The following is a 25,483-nucleotide window of genomic DNA, read 5'->3' on the forward strand; positions in this document are numbered from 1 at the left end:
GTTAACATTTTCAGGAACACTTCTCAACTCACACAACCCCAAACCTTATTATTCCGTCACCACAGTCTGGGCTGGGAGGCAGGAGCAAAGGCCCCTCAGGTGAAACTAACTGGCTTTTCCTCCCTGACTCGAGCTAAGTGACAAAATAATATCCCCCATAGGAAGGCAGAGTCCCAGCAGGGTGACATTCCTGACGTAACTGCCAAGTCACCTCCTCTTACCCAGGCACATGGGCACCCAAATCCAGGTATTAAAATCCTAAATGCAGAGAGTACAAATGACTCTTCTTTTGAACGAAAGCTCGGATGAGGGGGTGGGTGGACTGTGCCCATAAGAAGAGATCAAATTTGTTAGGAAACTGAATCATTCAAGATGCTGACTGCTGTTTTTATAAATCTGGAACAAAGGCAAAGTCACTTGCAAGACACCCAAGGATTCAATGGCAAAATCCCTAGATGGTATTAGCATCCATTTGCCGAAACAGAATTTTAAACCACGAAACTGAGACTAATAACTGAGTGCTACCATGAATAAATTTTGGGGAAACCAAGGAGCTTGAACCCAACCAAACAGTTTTAGAAATTAGAAAATTGAACTGATTGTTTCCCTGCCTTGAGAATGTAGGGCTGTACTTGGGGGCCAAGCCTCAGAAAACCATCGTACAAGGGACAGCCAGTACCTGAACATGTGACTTTCTGTTGTTGGAAGCAACTATCTGTAGTTTGTGAACACCCAATTCATGATATTGTTGAGAATTACGATACAAAAATAAATCCAATTTTCTAAACAGCTTAAAAAAAAAAAGAGTTGAATTTTTACACTTGTGACATACACTGGATTTGCAGAGATTCAAACCCTAACCAATGGTTTCTCAAAACCCCTTTGTTTCTATCATTTGCCTCAGGTAAAAAAGACTAAGATATTCTCCCAATAAATCTAGAGGCCCAGGTTGCCACTGATCATTTTATTCTGGGCTCAGTGTCTTCTGCAAATGAGTGCCACACCTGGAGATGCATGGTGGGACCCTCGGTGACTGGATGCTACAAGGAGCAGCCAGGAAACGCTCACCCTAAGGAGCACAAAACCATGCCAGGAGGACCAGATCCCACCAGGCACCTCCTTCCCTCTCCGTGGAGGAAAAGAGTTGTGCCTCATTTAAAGGGGTGAGTGGAGGGAAAGGTTGTGACCTTGCTATTTCTTGGAGGATGTTCTAGAGAAACAGAGAGAAACTGTAGGTCAGAAAGATGGAATATAAACATTGCTGAAATAAGAGAAATCAACCTTGGCTTTATGTCTGGCAGACCTAGGAAGGCCTCCTCCAAGGCCCAGCAGCCTCTAGGTGACATGGAACACACAAGAGGCAAACCACCTACTTAGAAATCTACTTAAAGTTAACAAGATACCTTCCTCAGGCCCCCAGTTTTTAAGAATACCAACATGGGACAGAGAAACGTGGAGACTCACTCTGGGAAGCGTAGAGACCCTCTGCAGCTCTGTCTTCGTGCCCGTCGTATTCCCTGCTGGACAGCTGCCTGTTGGCCGTCTCCAGGCGATCTATGCACACAGAAGACATGGTCACAAAGACGTGCATGTAGACCCAAAGTCACCAGCCCAGCAAGAAACGACATGGGTGCCAGGAGCCCCAAGCTGAATCCCTCTTGGTAAGAGGACTAGGTTCTAAAATCTGGGGTTGGGGTGCCCGGGTGGCTCAGTTGTTTTGAGCTCCTGCCTTCAGCTCAGGTCATGATCCTAGAGTCCCAGGATCGAGTCCCACATCAGGCTCCCTGCTTAGCAGAGGGGTCTGCTTCTCCCTCTGACCTTCCCCTTCTCATGCTTGCTCGCTCTCATTCTCTCTCTCAAATAAATAAATTAATTAAATAAAATCTGAGGTCAGCAGCAGGAGCACGGGTTCTGAGAAGAATCATATAGCTATGTGCAAGGCCAGAAAACCTCTGTTCAGAAGTCCTTGAAAAGGAGCTAAGTGTCCTTGGCCTCAGACCCAGTCCCAGTCTATCCCTGACCACCAGCCCTATGGTTAGCCTGTGCTGCTACGGGCAGCTGGGAAGCCAAAACCAGAAATAAGAAGGAACTAAAAATCAAAATTTTTTTTGAAAAGTCAAAATGGATAGAGATTCTACCTAGAGAGTTCTACGTTTGCTCAAACCACTTGGTAAGTCTTCATTTATTCAATTCAATAATTCAGTTTGGTAAGTCTGTAAGGAATGTCTGTGATTCCCAAGACAAAAGGACTTGTGGTAATGGGAAAAGTAGGCTCTAGCCACTGGAGACCATCAGTATGTTATTTTCGCCGACGAGGCAACTGAAAAGTGGCTTAGCTCACTGAGAGACAAGTAAAATGTTATGGCTTAAGTCATTCTTCGTTGGAGACTGCCAACATCCTACAGCAGGTGGCTTCCAACTTTCGGGGGGTTTATATATATCTACTCTTTTCACAACTGGGGACTTTGTCTTTTTCCTCCAAGAGAATGCTGTCTAGCTCTGTCTTCTATATCTAGCGAGAGCTGACTGATGGCTTTCAAAGAAGGCTACCAAATGACTCAGCCTGATGTGGGAAGGGCTGGGCATCCAACACTGGTCTTTTCAAACATTCTTCTTCGCAGAGTCACAAATCACACTAAGTACTTTTATTTTATTATTATTATTTTCAATTTTGAAGTTCTATTTTTATTTTATGGAGTCAGTTTGATACAGACCCTTAAAAGCAGGGAAGGAGCTGCACACACGCTCCCTCACTTTCACGGACTCGTGCCTAGAAGCTGCCAGTTCTCAGGCCCAGGGCAGCAACCCACAACCCACAATCTATACTGGAGAAAAGAACAGTCCTGCTCTTTGAGCACCCCTGCCCCAGATGGTTGGACTTCCCGAGATTACTGGATACAGCGTGGCCCGGAAAGCAGGCCGCAAGCTCCATGGGAGTCTAGGGCAGGGAACACACGGATGGGGCCAGACGTGCCTCGGAGGTCTCTGTTGAAGTCATGAAGCCTCCGGATCTCTCCTTCCAGTTTGTTTCTCATCGCCTTGTCCAGTGATTCCCGCTTGGTAGTGGACTTGACCAGGCTCTCATAGGCTTCTGAAATTCTCTGAAGTTCTTTTTCAAACTGCAAGAAAGAAGTGGCATAAAGGTGGGATTCCTAGCATGCACACTGGGGCCTCCGTTAGACTGATTCTTGGGCACGCTGGCCATGAAGGCGGGGTCTTCCTTCCACATCTCCGGTGACACCGTCTACAGGTGGTGTCATCGATTCCCCACCCCTTCTGGCCTAGAAGGGCCACAACAGAACCTGGAAACGACTGGTTCTCAAGTCTGGCTGGACTGCCCGATGCCACCTTGCAGAACCCAGTTTCCAGACGCCAAGTCCAGTGCTCTTCTAGACACCCTCCTACCCAACCCTCAAGGAACATAAAATCCACACAAGGAGAGGCATTGTTAGGCATTTTTACCCCTCAGTCTAGGGGCGTGTCAACATAAGGACACAGGACTTGTATCTAATTATAGACAAATGCCCCACAGGAAACCTCTTCATGTGAAGGAACTGAACGACACAGGGTGAAGACTGTTCTCTCTTCCCTTCACTAAGTCAAGGGCTGTGCCTTTTGTCACTGGCATATTTACATCTATACCAAGTTGCTGTGTCTGTCCTAACAGGAGTCCCCTACAGCCGTACGTTTTTGGAAGTAGATCCCAACAGCTCCCATTTTACCATTCCATAGCATAAATGCAGGAGAGAGGAGCATGGAACCTTGAGGAACTGCTGCTCAGAGTTGGGACCGCAGGCCAAGCGGGGAGGGTTGAAGAAGCAGCGCCCCTCACTGGGCACCAAGAGGCCTGCACTGTGTTTTGGGTCGGTCTACGGGAGAGCTCTGTCATCAAGAGCCAGGCACCCTCACTGCCTGCACCCCAACCGCTCAGATCAGAAAGTCCCCTCTGGGACCCCTGTAAGTAATACACATCCTAAGAGAGCAGTTATCGACCGTGCATTTCCTGTGTGTCTGGGTGCCAAGGACAAAGAATGAGGTAACGATAATTTCTGGTCTCAGTGCGCTCACAGTCTAGCCTTGGCCTCTCCCCAGACATGTGCGCTTCTCCAAGGCAACAAGATAAGGGGTGTGGTGGTTCTGGATGCTCTCACAGCCTAAACAAAGTCACTTTGCAGGGGTAAGAACGGCTTCTTTCAGAAAGATTTCAGAGAGAATGTTCCTTCCAATAACCCTCGAAGGATGAACAGGACTTTGCCAAGCAGAAACGACCAAAGGGCTTCGCATTCTAGTCAGAAGACAGTGCGGGAGCCACAGCACAGGGCCACGAAAGGAAGCACGTGTCTCTGACATGACAGGAAGTCCAGAGATGAGAGGAAGACCGGAGGGTGGGAGCTACACCCAAAAGGAGGACTTGCACCGCTGGGGGTGGGGGTGTGTCAAGACCTCGCAGCAGGTGCAACAGAGGAGCTGGTGTGTAAGACAGCCGGGGGTGTCACACACTGAAGGAGGGAGAATGCGGTCAGTGTCCCAGAGGTTACAACGGAGCCGGGAAGACATGACTGGGAAGAGGTCCGTGAAGAGGCTGGACAGTGTGGGGGCTTCTGAAAAGTGGCAGCCCCCCAGGGCGAAGCGGAACACGAGGGCACCCCTCAGTACCAGGTTATTTTCCCAAAGGGCTCCTAACACCAGAGCTGATCCTTTCCTGGTCCCCTCATCTCAACAGGCCTTTCTGTTTCTTCCGATGAGATCTTGAATTGTGGGTACTGTGGAGAGAGAACAGCACATCCTAACTCCTGTTCACAGCCCTCCCGCAAATTATGTTCCTTCCTTTTAATTTTGTTTTCAAAAGAGATGGCTTCAGAACATACTGCCTATAAATGGCTAATTTCCTCTATATAGGTGGCCATTGTTTTAGGGCAAATGGGCATGCCTCGGGGACAGTCCCCTTCCGGGCCAGGGGGTGTCACCTATTCCTCAGAAGCAGAGACACTGAGGCGTCCCCCAGGCAACTAGTGCTGCTGGCTCAAGCCCAGGACAACCCGGAGCCTGCCTCCAGGACACGGAGCACGGAACTTTCCGCGGGCTGATTTCACAGTACTCTCATCTGGCTGGAATTCTGTCCTGCGTATGTACTTTACGTCTCTGATCTGTTAGCTCTTTGAATGCAGAAACAGCCCTTATGGTCCCGACACTGCACCCTGCCTCTGACACAAGCGCAGGCTGGCGAATGACTCCTCAAACAAACTCCTCAAGCCAGACTCAGGCACGGGTCAACTGCTCCCGACTGTGGCTTCTCTCCTGCACGGGAAGAGCGTCCCTCGGCACACTTTATACAAGGAGACTGTGGGATCCCCAGGGCAGCACGGTTTACTATTTTAAATCCTAAAACAATTGGGAACTGGGATATGGTTACATGCTGGGAGCTACCCACTGAGAAAGGGCAAAGGTCCCAGTCCAGGACAAGGTACTTCCTGTGGGAAACGGCAGCTTCCCGTCGTCATGATGGAGACGTTTGTCCCCTTCAGTGTGTTAGGGAGGACAGAGCTGTGACGAAATGGAGCGAGTCCAAGGGATACAGACTTTGATTCAACAGATGGAAGAATTTCCAAACTATGTTTTCTAGAAATAGGCCCAGTAGGAGGGAGCTTCTCTCCTCTGGAAGCATTCAAGTGAAAAATGAATGATCTCCTTTCAGGGACATGAAGCGAGGATCCCTAGGGGTGAGAACTTGGCCTAGCATCATTTTCAGAATTTTCGGTCTCACTTCAGTCTATGACTCGACTGCACACTCCTTCAGAACGGGAACCACCTGTCTCCCACGTCCAGAACACGGAAGCTTCCCCTGATGTTTGCTAAAGGCAAGGGGCAGGCTGGATAGGTTGGCTTTGATATGAAAACACCCGGGCCAGTTCAGAGTCCCAGGAGGATCCTATGGAGACAGCCCCGGGTTTGCCTCCACGGCACCTGCCTTCCCTTCAGGCCGGTGTTCGGAAGCTCTCTGGCCAAGCTGCACAGCCCCTGGGATCCCACAGAGAAGCACTCCCTGTCCCAGAAAGAACCAGAAGCAGAGAGAGAGAAAAGCTCAGCCACTCCGAGCTTGAGATACCAGTGTCTTCCCTGAGCCCCTTCACGTGCACAGCCCAGAGACCCACAAGACAAGACCGGCCTGCCGTCTCTGCCGCAGAGAGCCCAATCAGAGCCACCACTGTTTGCTGACCAAAGACCAGGGTCTCCACTCAGGCAAGCCTGGGGAACGGGAAATACCTGGCTCTTTCCCTTCACATGCCCACCTGGGCCCTGACAGCGTCTGAGGCCGAACCCCTCAAAGGCCCGTGGTCCAGTCCCACTGCAAACTCTGTCCATTAATTAGGTTTCAGGGAAACCGGGAGGAAAGAGAAGCAAAATGCATGGCCGAAAGGAAAAACGACAAACAACTACTCTCTCAGGGGTCCTCAGCCGTCAGTCCCACACTAACAGTGAGAATCACTGCCTTGTGCCTCTCTGGAAATAGGGTCTTCCTAGATAGGCCGCGCTCTGGCAGGCTCCACATGTAGCCGTTCCTTCCCACTGTGTTCCTGGCACAGGATACGTAGGCTAAGGCCTGTCATTAAAAATTCATCTATTTCTGGTTTTGCCCTCACAGTGAATCTCTGCGAGGGTCCCAACACTGTGAGTATCCCAGAATGGATGTTACTGCTGGCACAGGGCGGCCCGTCCTTGGGAGCCACATGTATCTCCACCAAAACCAGGGTCATCCTCACTGAGAAGTGAGGTTGTCCCCTCACCCAACAGTCCTCGTCCCCTCACCCAACAGTCCTGACAGATGGCCAAGCAGGGCAGCCCATGCATACGGAGGACCTGGGACAAGGCCCACCTCGGGGACACAAGCTGCGAAAGGTTATGTCACAGCCTCAGGCAGCCCTTGTGTCTCTTGGTACTAGTTGCGGACAACAGCTCGGGACGAGTGATAAACACAGCGGTCCCCATTAGAAGCTGTGTGTTCAAACTGACAATTCCAGCCTGACATATGACTGACTCATGACGTGGAGTAACCATAGAACCATTTGTAATATTCAAGGGACTAAAGGAGTTTTGAGTTCCAGACGGGAAACCGCTTTTGATTTTTCCTTTTTTAATCATCAAAATCCTTTTCGCCCCAGAAATTAAGAATCATTGCCTGTGTGGGGAAGCTGAGCCCCTGGGAGATTGATTTGGTTTTTCAAATGTGCACCGAAATCAAGACAGCGATGCTCGTGACGGGTCAGTAAAAAGTATATGTTAATAATAAAAAAAAAAAAAAAATTAACCAAGAATAACAAGACCTCCCAACTTCGGCACCTTCCACTATTCAAAGACATCCGTGTGGAAAGACCCAGGACCAAACTGCCCTCAGGTGGGTCTGCCTAACTCGTGGACCTCTCTGCCACAGGGCTTCGTTAGGGAGGAGAAAGAACGACTTACTTCCCAGGAGGGGCTAGGGAGCTCCTTCCCGACGTGCAGACTGCGCCTAGAAGGAACATGCCCAGTAGGTGTCTGAGGCAAGCCTGGGTCTGAGCAGGGACTTACAGCCAAGGCCACAAGACAGCGTGCTTGTTTCCCAGCTTCTGGGGTCCGAACAGGGTGGGGGTGGGGACCGCAAGCTTCAGGCAGCCCATTCCTCTCTGGCTCTCATTCTCTCCCCTCCAGGAAAAGCATCCGGAGGTCTCTGAGCCAAGTCTGGTCTTGACTCCAGGGAGCTCCAGACCCTTTGGGAAGAAGCTCTGCACGAACGTGCTGGGGCAGTTTCTGCCTGAAAACATTGGCACCATCAAGCCCACTGCTCCCAGTGTGTACTGCCAGGAAAGAAGAGGCACCCCTGCTTCAGAAACGCTGACCAGCGAGAAGACCAGCTAAGAGGGGAACGCTACTCAGGCCAGCCAGCCGGGAGCACTAACCATTACATGGGACCAAATGGCAATACTCCTGTAGTCAGGCGGGGTTTCTATCCTGACCTTTCCTCTTCATGAAAGCCCCTGGGTGTCCAGGACAGAGACAGGAACTCAGAGCCCTAGAAGGTCACTTCCACCACACAGGCCTCCAGGCCTCCAGAAAGGAAACTCTAGGGCTCTGTGGCCCTCCCGCTCTGCCACATCCTGATGCCTGTGCCCCTCACCTCTCCCGTGCAACCGGAAGCCTTCCAGGTCCTGACACGTGGGACATCATGAAATCACTGCCTACAGTAGTTCATCCTGCTAGAAGTTCTCCCATTGACGGTGGCTCTCGGCGTAAAGCCCCACACTCCAATAGTCCCGTGGTAAGGACACAGGCTGGACTCGCATGGCATCTCCCTGCCGGACAAGTGCCGGACAGAAGGAGGGACAGCAGGCCGTCGCTCGGACTCCACCCACAGCCTTGAGGCCACGATGCTTTCTGCAGAGCCCAGCTGATGAACCCCAAGGGGCAATCACATGGTTCCTGAGAACCCTGTCTCTCTCAACCCATTCCTGTGTGCTCCCGTTGGTGCTCCCTCTTCCACACCGTCCACCCAGGGGAATACGACTGAACTCTTGAGTCTCAGGTCCAGGGCCACCCCACCCCCACCCCGTACCTGACATTCTACTGCAGGGATGAGCACAGAGGACGCTCCCTCTTTTGGACCGGAAGCTTCTCCAAGGCAGGCACTGTGTCTTATTCATTTGTCTCCCTAAAGCTTTGCACGGCGCCTGGCATACAAAGGGGTCACTGCCAGCCCGTGGTCTGAGCGTCCACCCCTGATGAGCAGTAAAAAAATTCTGACGCTCCCAGAGACCCTGCTTCTCCCTCTCCTTCCGTCGGGAAGTCACATACCTTGTGGAGCTTGTCGGCATTGTCATAGTAACCCTGAAGTTCCTGGTGAAGCACCCGGTTCTCCTCAGTGAGTATCTCCACCATCTGCTGGGCTCGCTCCACGATGGCAAAGGCATCAGGCCCAAGCTGCTGGCTGGGTGAGGCGGCTGGCGGGGGCTGCGGGCCTGCCAGGGTCATGGGGAGCGGCAGCGGCAAGGACACGGAGTGCAGCGGCCCGCTGACTGGGGGGTTCTGGGAGGACATCGGGCTGTGCTGCTGCACCGTTGATGGGAAAGGGAGCTGGCAGGGGCGGCTGCAAGGGAAGTGGAGACCAGGCATCAGACCCCAGGAACGCAGTGGGAGGAGAAAGTCCCCAGCGAGACCCCAGGCCATCGGCGTACATCTCTGTGCTGGTGAAGGACAGCAGGACCAGGCCCTCACCCACTGATAGGTAATGTGTTCTCCCTCTGGATCGGCATTGCTGGGGCGGCGGGGGCTACCAGGGCCCTGCTCTCATGAAGCTTCCGTTCTCAGAGACGGAAACAGGCGAGCCATTCAAACCAGGTCATGAGATGGGAGGCAGTGAATGGCTAGTTCATTCTGGGAGGGCAGGGAAGGGGACGTGGGTGCCTGAGTTGAAGTCTGAAAGACACACAAGAAGGAGCCCATGGCTGGGGCAAGAGGGTAAAGGCGGAGGCAGAAGAACATTCCAGGCAGGAGAACTGGCTAGTGTATGGGGCCCACATTAGGACTTAGCACAGGCAGACCCATGGATATAAAGCACGGCCAGCGAAAGCGGGACAAGGTAAGAGCAGAGAGAGCAAGAGGAAAGGGCCTTTGTAAGCCAAGGCCAACCCTGCCCTCAGAGTGTAGTCCATGCCCATGGAGAAGCTGCCCCATGGGGTGGTGTAGAGATGAGACGCACAGGGCAAGAACGCAAGCAGGGCACCCTGCAGGGAGCCTGCTTGTGGTCTCGGTGAGAACCGATGGGAGTCTCACGAGGCTGTAGCAGAAGGGCAGTTAGGGATGGATTTGGGAGACATCGGACAGACCATGCACAGTGAGAGAAAAGGAGAAGAAAATTTAAAAATCACTCCTAGACTTGGGGCTTCGCACAAATGGACAGGGATACCATACAATGAAATGGGCAAGTCTTCGGGAAGAGACAAGTCTTTTGTTCTAATCTGCCGGGATGAGGAGTTCTGCGGATCTTAGCCACATTATGAAGCCCGGGCACTAGCTCCTCTATCTGTAACCACGAGCTCCCATCTCTCGTTCTGCTCCTCAACAATCCCCACCTCACTATTCCGTTACCTGTTCCATAAGAATCACCGTATTTTCTCTCAGCCTCCACCAAGGGCTCCTACCAACAACTCCTGCAGGGATAAGCAGCACAGACACTCTTGCTGGCTGGTTCCCTAACCACAGCTGCCTCTCCTCTGTAGGCTCGGGACTTGTTGACCTCCCTAACCTTTTAGGTCTCAGTCTGGGAACTAGAGCTCGAAGAATTATCAGCATCCCTAAGTCCCCATGTTCTGTATCACAGGGTGACCTCTGTGACCTATTTCCAATCCCTGATGATCACTTGTGTCTCCTCCCATCACCCGTGGCCAGCTGTAGCCAAAGCTCTCAGAGCTCCCCCCACTTTGCCCAGGAGGCCGTCTGGCCTTCTCTTTTCCTTTTAAATATATTTGCTGGGGGGCGCCTGGGTGGCTCAGTCGGTTAAAGCCTCTGCCTTCGGCTCAGGTCATGATCTCGGGGTCCCTGGATGGAGCCCCGCATCGGGCTCTCTGCTCGGCAGGGAGCCTGCTTCCTCCTCTCTCTCTGCCTGCCTCTCTGCCTACTTGTGATCTGTCTGTCAAATAAATAAATAAAATCTTTAAATATATATATATATGTGTGTGTGTGTGTATATATATGCATATATATATATATATATATATATATATATATTTGCTGGAATGTTTTTGGACAGTGTCAGCCTCTGTATCACTCATTTTGCAATAAGCATCTCTCTTAGCCAGGATTCCTCCTGGCAGCCACATGTTGTACTCTAGAAGAAAATGTGACAAGGGTCACTTTAGCCCTCTCTATGTGGAGATACAGAGATTCATAAAGGTGACCTCAGAAGCAAGCCAGCAGATCCCAGCAATGTGACCTGCCACAGGCCCTGCTTTGGTAATGAACCCCAGAGCTTGGAAGGTATTTCCCAACTAGATTTCCTTGTGCCTTCAGTCAGAAAGCCCCTTCCTTTTCCTGTTCTGACAGCTAGGATCTAAATTCCCCAAGGCAAGGCGGAGAACCGTGGAGCTCAATTTGGTTCCTGATTCCTTAGTGGGCTCCACTTTCCAGCCATCCTTGGATGTCAGAAAGGAATGCTGTCCGTGGGGAGAGCTAAACCACTCTTCCTCCCTCCCTCTCCATACCTGTTACGTAACTACAGGCCCATCCCTTTAGAAATAAAACGTTTCTGCATTTTGATGAATGTGTCCCCCTTTCATGCTGAAACGTATGACTATGTGTGGTCCCGTTTGTATGAGATCTAACTCCATGGCAAGAGTGAAATGTCCCTGAGCGCCATTCTGAAGGCCTGGTGTTCACCGCAGATTACAAGAGCGGCTATCAGGTATGGACCCAAAAAACCCCATATCTGTTACAGAATAAGTGCATTCCTACAGGCTGGCTAAATCTTAGAGGGTATTTTTCATAGAAAGAGGTTGCCTTGGCAAGAGGCAAAACACGTTACACAGCCTCCATTCAAAGGCAGATGCCTATTCTCAGCCCCAAGTACTCCCTTCACACTTCGTCCAAGGCAAGGAACAGATGTGGCATGTCTCCTTGGGGCCAAGATGGGCACAGATGAGCCTGCATCTCTACTGTCTAAAGCCTGGGGGCTCCCTTTGGCCCAGGCAACTATGGGCCATGGCATCTATCTTTTCACATTTATTAAACCCAGGGATTTGGGACTCACTCATGGTCAGGGGTGGGCTTATCTTCTCCTCTTTTTCCGATCTAGGACAAAAAGGAAGTGTTTCCTGAATGCCAACCTAAGTCATCCATGATGGAGACTAGTCACTTTATGGCAAAGCCAGAAAAGGGTGTTTGCCAAGGTTAGGCAACAGAAAAGAACTCACTTTTTCAAAAGGGGAACTCTTCTACTAAGGAGAACACTGGCCTTGTAAATAACTCAGTTGAACATTCAATAAACAGACCATCACCATGGACGATGGGCAGGGAGGACAGCAAACATCCATTCCTTGGTTCCACCACTCTGCCAGCAGTTTGGTGAGATCAAGGATCTGGACCAGGCAGATTTGGGCTTAGTGGAAATGAGGGGGAAAGAGTGTAACAGAACCAGACAATTCCTCACAAGATCATACCAGAAACCACCTATCCTCAGCTTCCAAAGATAATACTGTTGATCGGCCACGTCCCAAGCAATGAGAACACAAAGAAAAGAGAAAAAGACGGGATGGGAACCAGTATGCATTGAGAAACACCTGCGAGTAGAATTCGATGCTGTAATTATCTACTTGTTCCTGACTTCCTTCTGTGAAGTCACAGAGCCAGCTTATTTGCTACCATGGGCCTTGACTTCCTGGGACTGTGTACTACTTAGCTCAAGGCTAAAGGACTTGAGGGCTTAATAATATAGATAAAGGCCGGCACAAAGTAAGCACTGGACAAGTGTGAGCTATAATCACCATTACTGTTACCATCTGAATCCCACAGCCCCTAATAAAAAGCCTTGCACCGAGCATGGCACACATAAGTCCAATAAGTTTTCTCTGTTGCAGCTAACAATTACTGAGCACTTTTTGCATTCGGAGTCTCATTTTAACCTTTATAACTGCCTTCTAAAACAGGTCTCATTATCAGCTTATTAAGATGAGAAGAACAAAGCACAGGATGGTAACTTACAAACTAGAACAGAGAGAACAGGAACATAAAGGAGAGCCCCGCCCAGGCTTTCTGATTCGAGAGTCCACGCAGTTCACTCTTTCTCTGTCCTGCTGAGAGCAGGGAGGGAAGGCAGCCACCCTTTGGTCCTTCACTCCTGAGGTCCTGGGGCCCACTGCGAGCAACTACGCCCACACTGAGCCTCGGAACGCCGCAGACAGTGACCTTTTCCCAAGCGCCACCCAACTGACCAGTAACTGACCAGTTGCTTAAATATGTCTGAGCAAAGCCAAGTCTACAGTGATGCATTAAAAATACAGCATTTAGGGGCACCTGGGTGGCTCAGTGGGTTAAAGCCTCTGCCTTCGGCTCAGGTCATGATCTCAGGGTCCTGGGATCGAGCCCCGCATCGGGCTCTCTGCTCAGCAGGGAGCCTGCTTCCTCCTCTCTCTCTCTCTCTCTCTCTCTCTGCCTGCCTCTCTGACTACTTGTAATCTCTATCAAATAAATGAAATCTTTAAAAAAAAATACAGCATTTAAAGAGTCACATTTAAGAGACAAAATGGGGGTCATGGAGGAAATTTTTGCAGACTGGCCCTCCATTGTCAGTGACTTGGGCCAGATGCCCATAGCTTGATCCCAGAATTGGTAGCCACTTCTTTCCTCCAAACTGACAACTTGCTGAAATCACGATTCTCACAACCTGCCACCACTGGCCTATACCAAGTCTTTTGTTCTCCTGAATTTTCATTTTAAAGGTAATATTATTTAATTTTTCACACATGTGTCTTTTCTCCCAAATTTTTAGCATACATGTTTTTTGAGGGTAGAAGATGATGGCTTCAACTGGGTTGGTACCCAATACACATGTGTCAGTTGATTTGGCCCCTAAGCCCAGGAGCAATTAGGGAGACAACATATGCTTGATGTGCTTTCAAATAATGGCTAAACCCTCAACATTGTATTAAAGAAGAGACCTCTGGTGTTTAAAGATTTTTTTTTTTTTTTTTTTTGACAGAGAGAGATCACAAGTGGGCAGAGAGGCAAGCAGAGAGAGAGAGAGGAGACCTCTGGTGTTTAGATTGGTTCTGGATAATCAGTTCTAGGTAGAATCTCAAATCATGACGTTGCCAATATAATAACATAGCTCCATGTCACTGCCCTTTTTTTCTTCTTAAAGATTTTTATTTGAGAGAGAGTTCGCGTGCAGATGAGCACGAGCGGCCAGGGGGGCGGGGCGCAGAGGGAGAAAAAGACCACCCGCTGAGCGTGGAGCCCAATGTGGGGCTCATCCCAGGACTCTGAGATCGTGACCTGAGCCAAACTTGAGTCAGAGGCTTAACCGCTTAACCGACTGAGCACCAAGGTGCTCCATCACTGCCCTTCTTGTGTATTTGGGGTCACAAAATGCAGCTCAAAATGGGAGTGACAATGCTATTTGGATTGGGGAAACAGGGTCATTGGTGACAAGTAATCACCAATCCATTTGCTCCTCTGTGCACATCGCAGGCCTTCATACACAAGCTCGTTCATAAACTTCCATATTTATGTGACACCTGGATGTAACGTGTCACATTAGCATGTCACACTGTTGTACTGATTTCTCACAAACTTGGGCATTCACCACTCTCACGCCATACGTAATCTTATTTTTAAAGTGCACAAACTTCAGGATTCACAGAGCTGAGATCTCACTACAAAACCAAAAAAAAAAAAAAAAAAAAGAAGGGGGGAGCCTTTCAACTGGGGGGGGGGGACATAAAACCCATCATACTCCCACCGCATGGGGGCTACCTCCCATTTTAGTACAGGAGAGCCCTATTCCTCAGTACGGGGTCTCTTTTCTCTGCTTCTGCTTCTTTCCAACCATGGACACATGGGTGAGTTTTTAACTTCTTCACCTTTAAACGAGATGATCGTACCTACCTCACAGGGTTGTTGCGAGAATTAAATGAGACAAGGAATATAAAGCGTGCCACACTGTGCATATCCTGAGGGAAGCACTTAAACCTGTTAGTCTCTGTCGTTACCACACACTGATCATTGGTGTTCAGAGAAAGGCAAGAAGAACCACCTGAGTGTCCCTTCTTCTTCAAACCCCATGTGATGAGGATCGCAGTCCCTAATGCTTGACCTCAGTAAGGGATCAAAGCTTATTCCAGCGCCACAGAACCTTGGGCTTCTGAAGAACTTTCCCGCAGCACAGCAGAGAACAAGAGCCCGTTTCAAGGTGATGTCTGGACGTGTCAGGGCACTCGCTCTCAGAGTCTTACCTCCTCTGGGACTTGTGTGGTCCCAAAGAGTAGCCACGAGCTACATGTGCTCCCAAACACCTGAAATGTGCGGGAAGTGTAGCAGACAGACATCAAAATCAGAAGACTCAGGGCCAAAAATGTAAACTGTCTCATTAATAGCTTTCAATGCTGATTACCTGTTGAAATGATCATAGTTTTAGCTAACTAAAACGTTTTTTTATTTATTTTTTCAAAGACTTATTTATTTGAGAGAGAGAGCACGAGCTGGGGTGGGCCAAGGGAGCAGGAGAAGCAGACTTCCCGCTGAGCAGGGAGCCCAATGCAGGGCTGGATCCCAGGACCCTGAGATCATGTCCCGAGTGGAAGGCAGAGGCTTTACCTACTGAGTCACCCGGGAGCCCCTAAAACGTGTTTTTAAAAATATGTTTTTAACAGGTTAACTTAACTATGCTTTAAAATTAATTTCACTTGTTTTCTTTTAACTTTTAAAAAAATGTGGCTGCCAAAACATTTTTGAGTAGACATGTGTGGCTTATAACTATACTTTTATTGGACAGCACTGCTGTAGACCGTATCGAATGTACACCAAAAGGCCTCATTTTGGGAGATAATTCCAGAATTCAGTGACCATCAGAGCAATTCATGCAAAGAGACCAGCAGTCAGACCCCTCCCTGCTCTCCCCATATTCCCAGGCATCAAGGGTGATCAAGTTATGTTCAATATATGAAACTCAATGTTCATCTGAAATTAGGCCATCATGCTAACATTTAATAAATTTGGCTCATGTGATTAACAATTAAAAATTAAAAACTTTTCAAACCGTGGCAGGAAAATAAATATCAATGGATAAACAGGCAGAGGATCTGATCAAGGAATTCAAAAGAAAAAATGCAGACAGCTAAAGACATATTCCAAAGCAAACTTAATAGAGATATAAAATCAAAACAACTTTTTCAGTACTAACATTAACAATTCAGTTCAGCAAGTTTCCACTGAGTCCCTAAGAAAGGACTTTTTTCAAATCATATCTAGACATATTAGGATTTCACCTAGTACGTGAAACACAATGCACAGAAAAATGACTAGAAGGAATTATAATAAGAAGTCAGAGTGGCTCATGCTACGTGATGGGATTATGGATTTTTCTTCCTTGTCCTGTTTTTCTTTATAAAATTTCTACAATGGACACATGTGGCTACTTTTTAAAAAATTCATTATCTAAGATTACCTAGACATATGTATGCTGTAGAAAAATTAGAAACTGAAGATAAGTCAAAAAATCTGCATCATTATTGTGATAATCAGAGAAAGTAAACAGAATGAGATAAAAGAATTTAAAAACAAGATGAAATCATAAAGCGCTTCTTGGTCTGTGGTGAAGAGGTTAAAGAGTTAAGACTTGTCGTTCAGCAAAAATACCTCCTGTTTACGCAGAGTTTTCCCACTTTCTCTTCTGATTTTCTGACCCTCGGGCAACACAGCCAAAGCTTACTGAACTCTGGTTATCTCTGGATAGTGGGACTGCAGATAATTTCTACTTTCCTTCTTTCTCTTTGTTGGGGGGGAAAATGGGTTTTAGAAAAAATGAGCTGTAACAGTTTGCAGATAAGGAAACTGAGGCTCAGAGAACTGACGCAACTTACTACAAAATGGAAGAGCCAGAACTCAAAACCCCTCAAATCTTCATGCAAACCCAAATCCTCCCCGCCGGCCCCCATTGATTGTGCAGACACCAGCAAGACTCGTAAATGCCCAAATTAAGACTCAAGTCTTGTGTAAACTAAGATCAGATTTATTTCCATGCAGGATGGACAGAGGCAATCCTCTTGTTTGAAGAAGTCACTGGTCTCACTCATTATAGCTGGAACTGTGTTACGTTTCCTAAGAAAGTAACCTGAACTTGACCCTAGACTTTGAAATTCCCATACTGCAGAGCTTTTTCTCAGAATAAACAGCATGTTTCTTGGCTCATCCAGCCATAATCCAGCTTAAAAGCTGTAGAAACTCCTGAGTTCTAATGCTGGTATTCAAAACACATGTTTAGCTGGTGGAATTTAAGTAAGGCTCCATGGCCTCATTTCTGTTAAGAGCAACACATAGTTTTTAATCCAACAACCTTGGACCTGGCTTACCTTTTGTCCTACATAGCAATTCATGTTCATAACTCTATAAACTGCAAATTACCGCTCTGGATGTACACTTACTCTGAAAATTCTCCTCTCTCCTCCAGACATTTCCAACTGGAAGCAAGATGGGACCACCAAACATTTTTTCTTATAACACAGCACATTCCAAACCCCGTGCCCACTAAGTGAGCCCTGCTCTTGGGCACCTATCTCTGTCCTTGTTCATGGTTTAAACTGCACTCTGCTTGCACAGTTGGATCAACATGAGTTTCTTGGGGAGAGGTGTTCTCTCTCTTTCATTTGTCACATGCACTCCTTGGCTGTGTCCCCTCTTGGTGGCTCCCTCCTTACTGTACCCTCATTTGGCATGTTCCCAGAGGATGTCATCTAACCTAAATAAAACTAGCCCTGGAGGTTTCTCTGGGGAAAAATGCACTGTGCATTTTTAAAGGAAAATATGAGCGACTTAGGACATTAGTTACACCACACTTTCTCTCTCTGGATGCAGGAAACTGTCAGCCCGTGCCCTTTTGGGAAGGAGGGTGGTGGAGATGGCTGGCCCGGGCGGGGGTTTGGGGAGAGCGGGGAGAACCAAGCAAGCTTCTCCTTGTGAGGAGGTCCGCAGCACCTCCTGCTTGACATCATCTGTAAGATGCTTTTATCAGCCTGGACAAAGGGCTGGGTCAAAAACACCATCATTCGTGCCTTTATAAGGTATCCATTTACATACTAAAAATCCAATTAATACATTCATAGATGGAAAAAATATTAATCAACAGTTACCACTCTTCTCTGCTCCTGGAAAGCTGGTAAAACTATCTTCCTATGCTTATGTCTGGGCCTCAGTGCTTACCATGAACATCATGGATCCCCCCTTACCATCCAGTAGGGACAGTGACAGTGCCTACCCCTCAGAAAGGCAGTGACAACAGAGGAAGGTCACCCACACAGAGTGCCAGGTGCAGGCAGGCACTGAAGCTTTAGTCCTGTTCCACTGCCCCCTGCTAAGGGTACAGATGGAGTTCTAGACACTGCAAGGTCAGGGCCAGTGTTAGAGAACACAGGTTTTAGTGTGTTCTGAATCCATTATAATATATAGATCATACAAATGGAAGACACAAACAGCTCATTTGCAAGGTTAAATTAACCGTTAAATTTAAACCCCCAAATTAACCCCCCAAATAACCCAGCTAATAATTGCAAAGTAAAATAAAGAATTAACACTATATCTGCCCATTAAGTGAGCGAAGGTTTTGTAATGACAATGACTAAGGTTGGTGAAAGGGCAGTGACACACACACTGTAATGATTTTTACCAAGTTATCTGGTATCACGAGTCATTAAATGTTTGTTACAATTAACCCAATAATTTCAACTCTAAATAATGATTTCTAAAGAAGTGAACCAAAGTTCAGAGCTCCCCTCCAGAGAACAGACCCCCTGGACTTCTACTGGGGCAAGGACAGACAGGGCAGCCAGCCACAACCTGAGTGAGAAGGGGACCTGGGACTCCATACACTCTCGAAATAGACATTCGTTGGTCCTTCTGTTTTTAGCTCCACCTTCACACCAATTTTCAGAAACACTGCCAAGTCTTACATATTTGGGGTCTTGTCTCAGGCCCTCCCATCGTGCACTCAGAAAGCCACCCTCCTAGGGTCAGAGGCTAGGGGATAGGACCAGGTGTCGGAGTCAGGGCACAGAAAACTTGATATGCATGATTGTGTTCACTCTATTATTTGTAGAAACGATGATGTAAATTATATACTTTATAAAATATCTCCCAGCAATGAAAAGGATGGTGAGGAAAACAAGTGCATGGTATTGTAGAAAGAACTGATACAATTTGAGTTAAAACAAGCTAAGATACTATTGTAGAAAGAATGTGATACAACAGTACCAACAACAGCACAAACAAGCCAAGATACTACACTGAATATAATCTAGGAGGATAACACATGAAAAAATGAATGTGTAGAGGAAAATGTTACAGTCATTGTATTAAGAAAGTAGGCTACTTTAAGTGATTTTTTTTTTTTTTTTTTTTTTTTTTTTTTTTTTTGCCTTTTTGGTTTCCACTTTCGGAAATATGGGCAGACTTCTTTGGAAAGCAAGCATGCCCTTGACTAACATCCTCCCAACCGCTCCGACGCGATCAGCTCATCTGCCAGCATTCACTTCCACTCACGGCACAGTCCCGTAAGCCAGGTCACTGCTTCTAGAATGCTCTTTCCACAAAGTGAGTATGAATTATCACCCAAATGCTGGCTTTTTTTTTTTTTTAAAGCATAATTCTACATAGAACAACTCATTCGATTCTCACCTTGTCCTCCTTTATATCCCTTACCACTTTCAGGTTGAAGAAAAAGGACGATGGAGCAGGAATAAAACCAGAGCCTTCCTCCTCGGCCAGCTCCTGTTCCCTGGAGGTCCCCACCAGCCACCTCAGCAGGGCCTTAGTCTCCCCATCTCTGCCAGCCTCACTACCTCACCCACGATAGGGGCCAACCTGGTGCAAGTCAACGAGGCTGTAACTGATAGCTTCTCCCTGGGGTTTCCCACCAAGAGACTAAAGTGCTTTACAACAAACCCCCACACATCTCCACCTTTAGCAGGTCAGGGAGGGTAAATGTATAAGCTATGGTGGGTCAGTAAAAGGCAAGAACTCCCAAGTTCCTCCTCCTTCTGTCATAAGCTCTATGCTCTGTCTCACTTGCCTTTTGGAACTTTCCATCGGTAGGCAAACAGCCATGAAGTCTGAACAAAGTAAAGGGCCAGGAGATGGGACTCCATGACCTCATTCAGTGGCCCTTCCTTGGTGGCCAGGAGTCTGTGATGTACAGACCCCACAGCCTGCAGCTTTCAAAACCACCGCCATCAATGATGAACAGATAACTCTTTAGACGCAAAGGAACATAACCACGAAACTCAAATCTCCTGGGTCGAAGGAAACCTGAAGATCGCGCACTGCTGAGTCTCAGATCCCACCCTGGGAGTTCAGATCACGCTGGCTGTGTCTGTGGCAGGACTGGTGTACACGTACCTTTGTTGACTCTGTCGGCCAGGGCTGGGCCACTGGAGCCATGCTGGCGAGCCATAGCTAGGCTCACAAAGGGGCCTTTCAGCTCTGGGGCCGAGCCTCAGTGGCCAGTCTGTTACTCCAGGGCCATTTTGATGTGCTGTGTCAGTCCGGCCACCAAGCCTGGCAATTAGCTCAAATCCCTCACGCATTTCTTCTTCTTTTTGACGTCATAACTTTGAGACAAATGACACCTTCCACAAGTAACTGGGTAGATCTCCTATTGCTGCTTCTCTTCGCCCCTTACCCTGTCTCCCACCTCCTATCTCACCTACGGCCAGATGACAAAAAAACAAAATGGCCCACGTTATGCACTGCTGTGAAGCCAAAGAGAAGATGAAGGGTTCCTTTGGGGGATGTCCCCACCTTCTAGCAAGCTCTAAAGGCAGAGTCAAATGTTCAGGAAAAAATGTGAAACATCACAACCTCTGCTATGATCCTGTGATAAACATCCTTGATGACTATAAACAAGTCTCTTGAATCAATGTGGCACATATGCCAGAGATATGAAGACTTTTCTTCCCCCCCCTCTTCAAACCTGACAGTTTTAAAGTTCAAATGTTTCCTGTGGCTCGAGGAACTACAAAAGGGTAAAAAACAAGAGCCCCGCAGGCCCCATCTTGGATTCCTCAGTCAGACTATGATGCCTTTGGGGAGAACGAGGTCCACAGCCTGGCAGAGTTCTCCGAGGTGCTATCCTCCTTCCGAGCTGGCATTCCCAGCCTAACATGCAGGGGAATGTGTCAGCAGCTGGGAAGCAGAGGGCAGGCGAGCCAGCTCTCTCCCTCTGCCAAGGCCCACTCACTGCCTTTTCGAAAGACGTACAGCCAAGATGCACTCTGCACACAGCCGCTGGGGTCACCCAGGGAAAACTCAACTCACCTGATATGGAAACAGACAGATAAAGCCCTTTGTGAGAATGACAACATAGCCAAGAATAGGCAGTGCTCACTTGCCTCCCCTTCTCCTGCTCCACACTCTCTCCAAGAAGGCTGGCAGCATTGAAATGCTGGTAACTCCTGAATTTGTACCTTCAGACCCAATTTCTCTCTTGAGAGTTTGATTTCCAACTAGCCTATTGTTTCTCAGCTTCTGGGTCTCATCAGTCATTAAGTCCTGTCCGTGTGACTTCTCTGCCTCTCACAGCACATAACGCTCCCCTGTACCTCCAGCCTCCAACATAGGCCGTGCTCACCAGTTCTTAGCTGGACTACTGAAATTGTCCATGGAGGTCCTCATGGCCTCTGGTCCTGTTCCTCTGATCCATCCTCGACCGCCACTGAAGTCAACCTAATAAACACACACAGAGTCTCTCCCTGGAAACACTGGCTTTCCCAACTGCTTATGGCTAAACTCCAAACTCCAAAGAAGGACTCCCAGAGACCTTGACCGGCTGGTCTCAGCTCCGTGTTCTAACACATCTCTGCCACTGCTGGCCACTCCCTAGCCCACACGTGCTACCTGGGTGTGTTCCAGACCAAACCAGCCCATTCCCCCAACACAGTGTGTTCCGCTACCCCATCTCCTCACATGCTTTCCCCACAGCCCTATTGGTCCTTTGAGATCCAGCTTGGATGTCACCTCTTCTGTGGGGCTCTCCCCATTGCCTCCGGTTGTGAGTCATACAATCTCTCTGGTTCTAAGCACTCCATGTACTGCCTTCAAACAGCCCCTACAGAGCAGCGATGGGCTCAGGGGCTGGTTCCCACCAGGACAGCGAGATGAGGTCCTTGAGGGTGGGAGCCCTTCTTTATCTCAAACCGGGTACAAGGCCACACAGAGGAGACACCTTGTAAGTGTTGCTGAATCCAGCCATCAATAGGAAGAAGGAGGGTGCCTGGGTGGCTCAGTGGGTTAAGCCGCTGCCTTCGGCTCAGGTCATGATCTCAGGGTCCTGGGATCGAGTCCCGCGTCGGGCTCTCTGCTCAGCGGGGAGCCTGCTTCCCTTCCTCTCTCTCTGCCTGCCTCTCTGCCTACTTGTGATCTCTATCTGTCAAATAAATAAATAAAATCTTTTAAAAAAAAATAGGAAGAAGGATTAGAATTAGGGCAATGGAGGGAACAGCTGTTGACGGTCAGGCCACTGGAATCTCGTCCCAGTGGCCCAGAGCGGCAGACTGCGGAAATGTAGGCATCTCTCCAGGCTTTAGTGTCTCATCTGCTCAATACAGAGGTGAAACTCTAAGATTTCTATGGGCCCTTTAGCTCCACTGTTCTAGCATTCAGACTAAGTTTTCCTTTCAAATCTACAATGAAGAATGGCTCCATAAAACCCCATGGTAATAATAAGCTCCAGGAGTCTGGACGCTGTCCACAGAGCCAGCCAGGAAAACTGCCGCTTTGCCTGGCCACTAGGCAGAGCTCCCAAGGACGGCCAGCGACTGGGGCTCCTCCCCTCAACTCATAAATCCCCGATCGCCTTCTGCTACATTTGGAGACAATCCTCCATTGATCTCTGTTCTGTTTCACTCTACGTATTCTGGTCCAGAAGTGCCTCATTAAGTATCACGCGCAAGGAAAAAAAAACCCGATGGCTGAAACCCAACCCGCCTTGAAAATAACAAGCGCGGAGAACATGGTCTCGAAATTTCAAAGAGCCAGGTTAAACCCATGGGCCCGAGAGAGAATCACCTGGTCACCCCATACTCGGGGGGCGGCTGGTACCGCAGGACGGCCACTTCCGTTCTCGCGGGCTGAGGGGCGGGGTACGGCTTAACCATCTCGTGCAGCATCGCTGGGTGCTGGTCGCTGTAGAAGAGTCCGTGCTCCTGGCTCTTGCTGACGGGGGACACCATCTGCTTGGTCTTGAAGGGGTACTCGGGCGGGGGACCCCGGGGGTCCAGCACTTTCCCCGTGGGCTGGGCGGGGGAGGGTCCCCCTCCCGCCTTGAACCCCTTTCCGTTGCCAGAGCCAGGGAGGTGCTGCTTAGCACCGTTCCTCTCCAAGGACAGCTGCATGATCCTCTCGCTGAGAGAGCGCACGTGGCCCTGCTTGAGCTCTTTTAGCGCCTCGTCCTTGTGCGCCTGCCCGCTGCTGGCGCGGCTCACCGTGGGCCTGCCCTCGGTCCGGGCCTTCTGACCGCCCGCCCCGGCCATGTAGTAACCGTGCCCGACAGTCCCCTGCGGCGGCGGCGGCGGTGGCGGCTGCTGCCCCCGAAAGAACTGGGACTGCGCCTTGGCCTCCTCGTATGTGGGCAGCTCCTCGTTGTTCTGCTGAGGCTGCGGGGGCCGCACCTGCTTCTCCATCGCCGTGTTGTCCACCTGGTGTTCCTGACCCTGCGGCTCCTGGCGCGCCGCCTGGTAGACCATTGGTGGGTCTTCTGGAGCGAGGTTTTCCGTGGAAGAAAAGCTGTTCGTGGGGTGGGCGGGTCCTGCGCTCCCTGTGGCCTGGTGCTGAATGGCCAGCAAGTTCATGTTCTCGGTCGGGGTGCCATACCGCAGTTGTTCCTGGATCAGCCGCTGTAACACTGTCCCAGCGGCCGCATCCTCGGAACCTCTCATCTCCACCTCTGACGTCCGCAGGAGGCTTGGGGGCTGGAAGTGACACGGGGGTTCCTCAACTAGAAGGCAAACAGAGGGAAAAGGGTATCAGGATGTGCCATGGGGACACGGGTCTGGATCTACACGTTGAGTAATTAACATGGTAGCTACCGTAGCCTTTATTCTTTTTATTTTATTTTATTTTATCATTTTATATATTTACTTACCTCTTTATTTATTTTTACAGATTATTTATTTATTTGAGAGAGAGAGTGCATGGGGGGAGGAACAGAGGGACAGAGGCTCAGCAGGGAGCCTGATGTGGGGTTCAAACCCAGGACCCTCAGATCATGACCTGACCTGAAGGCACCCAGGCCACCCAGGTGCCCACTACAGTAGCCTTTAAAGACATTTCAAATACACTGCCACCTCCGTTTGCCCTGAGTTTCTCAGGGAAGTGTTGCTCCCATTCATAGCAAGTCTACTACTCTCCATTCCCTCATCTCCTGCTTCCTCCTGGACCTTGCTGTCCTTCACCCCCTCCCTTTCCTTTAAACTCCCTCCTGGCTCCTTGCCCTCCTCATATAAACATGCCAAATCTTTCCCATCTTTTAAAAAAAAAAATGGAAGCAAAAAAAAAAAAAAAAAAAAAAACAAGATCAAACAAAAAGGAATCCCCTTTTCTTGGCCCTAGCCACATACCTCTAACTGCCTCTGTGCATCTGTACTCCTGTTCTCTTCTGATTGTCCTCGGTAAGCAGTCTACACTCCCTATCTCCACTTTCCAAATGCCCCATTTGCCACTCTTCCTACAGTTCTGATTAGCTACCAAGCCCAACGAGAATACTCCACCTCCTGTATGACGCACCTCACCTGCCGGAAGCATTGCAGACTCGGCATGGTGAGTATCTACTTCCTGAAGTGCTTCCTGAAGCACCTCCAACCCCTGCCCTAGTTCCAGCTCCCGCCTCTCTGGGCACTTCTTCTCTGGCCCCCTCTTCTCCACCTGCCTCTTAAATTCTGGTTATTTCCCACAGCTCTGCCCTGAAAGCTCTCCCACCATCACTCAACAGAATCTCCCGGGCCATCACATCGGCCACCTGTCTTTGATGACTGACTTACGACGCACATCTACCGCCCCCAGCAGACGGCCCCGTTGGCTCTCCACACTCAACATGTCTTCCCCGCCCCCAGCACTTACCCACCAAACCCCATATCCCTCCCTCATCTACTTCTTGCCAGGCCAGAAACCTGGGCATTTTCAAAAGTTCCTTCTCCTCCCTTACCTCTAGCATCCAGTATTAGCCTGCCAACTCTACCTCTTAAACACCTCTCCTAACCTTTTTCATTCCCCTCCAGTCCCCAAATGTATTATTGATAACCACAATGTAACCGTAAGAGCCATTTTAAAAGTACATATGATGCACCGGGTATTGTGCTAAATTCTCTCCATATGTTATTTCATTTATCCCTCAGATAATCGTATGAGGTACATATGATCATACGAGACAGATATAATTTCCCTTATCTCACAGATGAGGAGAGAGGCTCAGAGAAGGCGAATGACAGGGGTCACAGAGGTAGGAAGAGCCAGAGTTGGGATTTGACTCATTGTACAAAAAAAGCTGTGTTTATTCCACAACACTGCAAAGCCCATGGTGTCTCATACCCAGACAATTCCAGCAGCCTCTTATCTATTTTTCTGACACTTGGTCCCACCTCCAAACCCACCCTGGAGACCTCAACCTATCTTCCACGTTACCTTGAAAGACTGTTCAACTAGGAAAACCTAACTGTATCACTCCTCTGCAGAAAATTCCTCAGCAGTGAATTACAAG

At 49.0% G+C, this 25,483-nt stretch overlaps 1 protein-coding gene across 19 annotated transcripts in view; it reads right to left on the reverse strand.

The window, feature by feature from the left end:
* AMOTL1 (angiomotin like 1) overlaps nt 1-25,483 on the reverse strand; it is a 160,180-nt gene that overhangs the window by 41,360 nt on the left and 93,337 nt on the right. For all 19 annotated transcript variants that reach the window (XM_047747337.1, XM_047747336.1, XM_047747339.1 and 16 more), the window contains 4 exons: nt 22,798-23,725; nt 8,827-9,118; nt 2,975-3,119; nt 1,465-1,554 (listed from right to left, as the gene is read on the reverse strand). In XM_047747337.1, the coding sequence (XP_047603293.1) occupies nt 1,465-1,554; nt 2,975-3,119; nt 8,827-9,118; nt 22,798-23,725 (1,455 nt within the window). The remainder of the gene's footprint in view (nt 1-1,464; nt 1,555-2,974; nt 3,120-8,826; nt 9,119-22,797; nt 23,726-25,483) is intronic.

Source organism: Lutra lutra, chromosome 10 (genome assembly GCF_902655055.1).
Source record: "Lutra lutra chromosome 10, mLutLut1.2, whole genome shotgun sequence".
NCBI classification, from domain to species: Eukaryota; Metazoa; Chordata; class Mammalia; order Carnivora; family Mustelidae; genus Lutra; species Lutra lutra.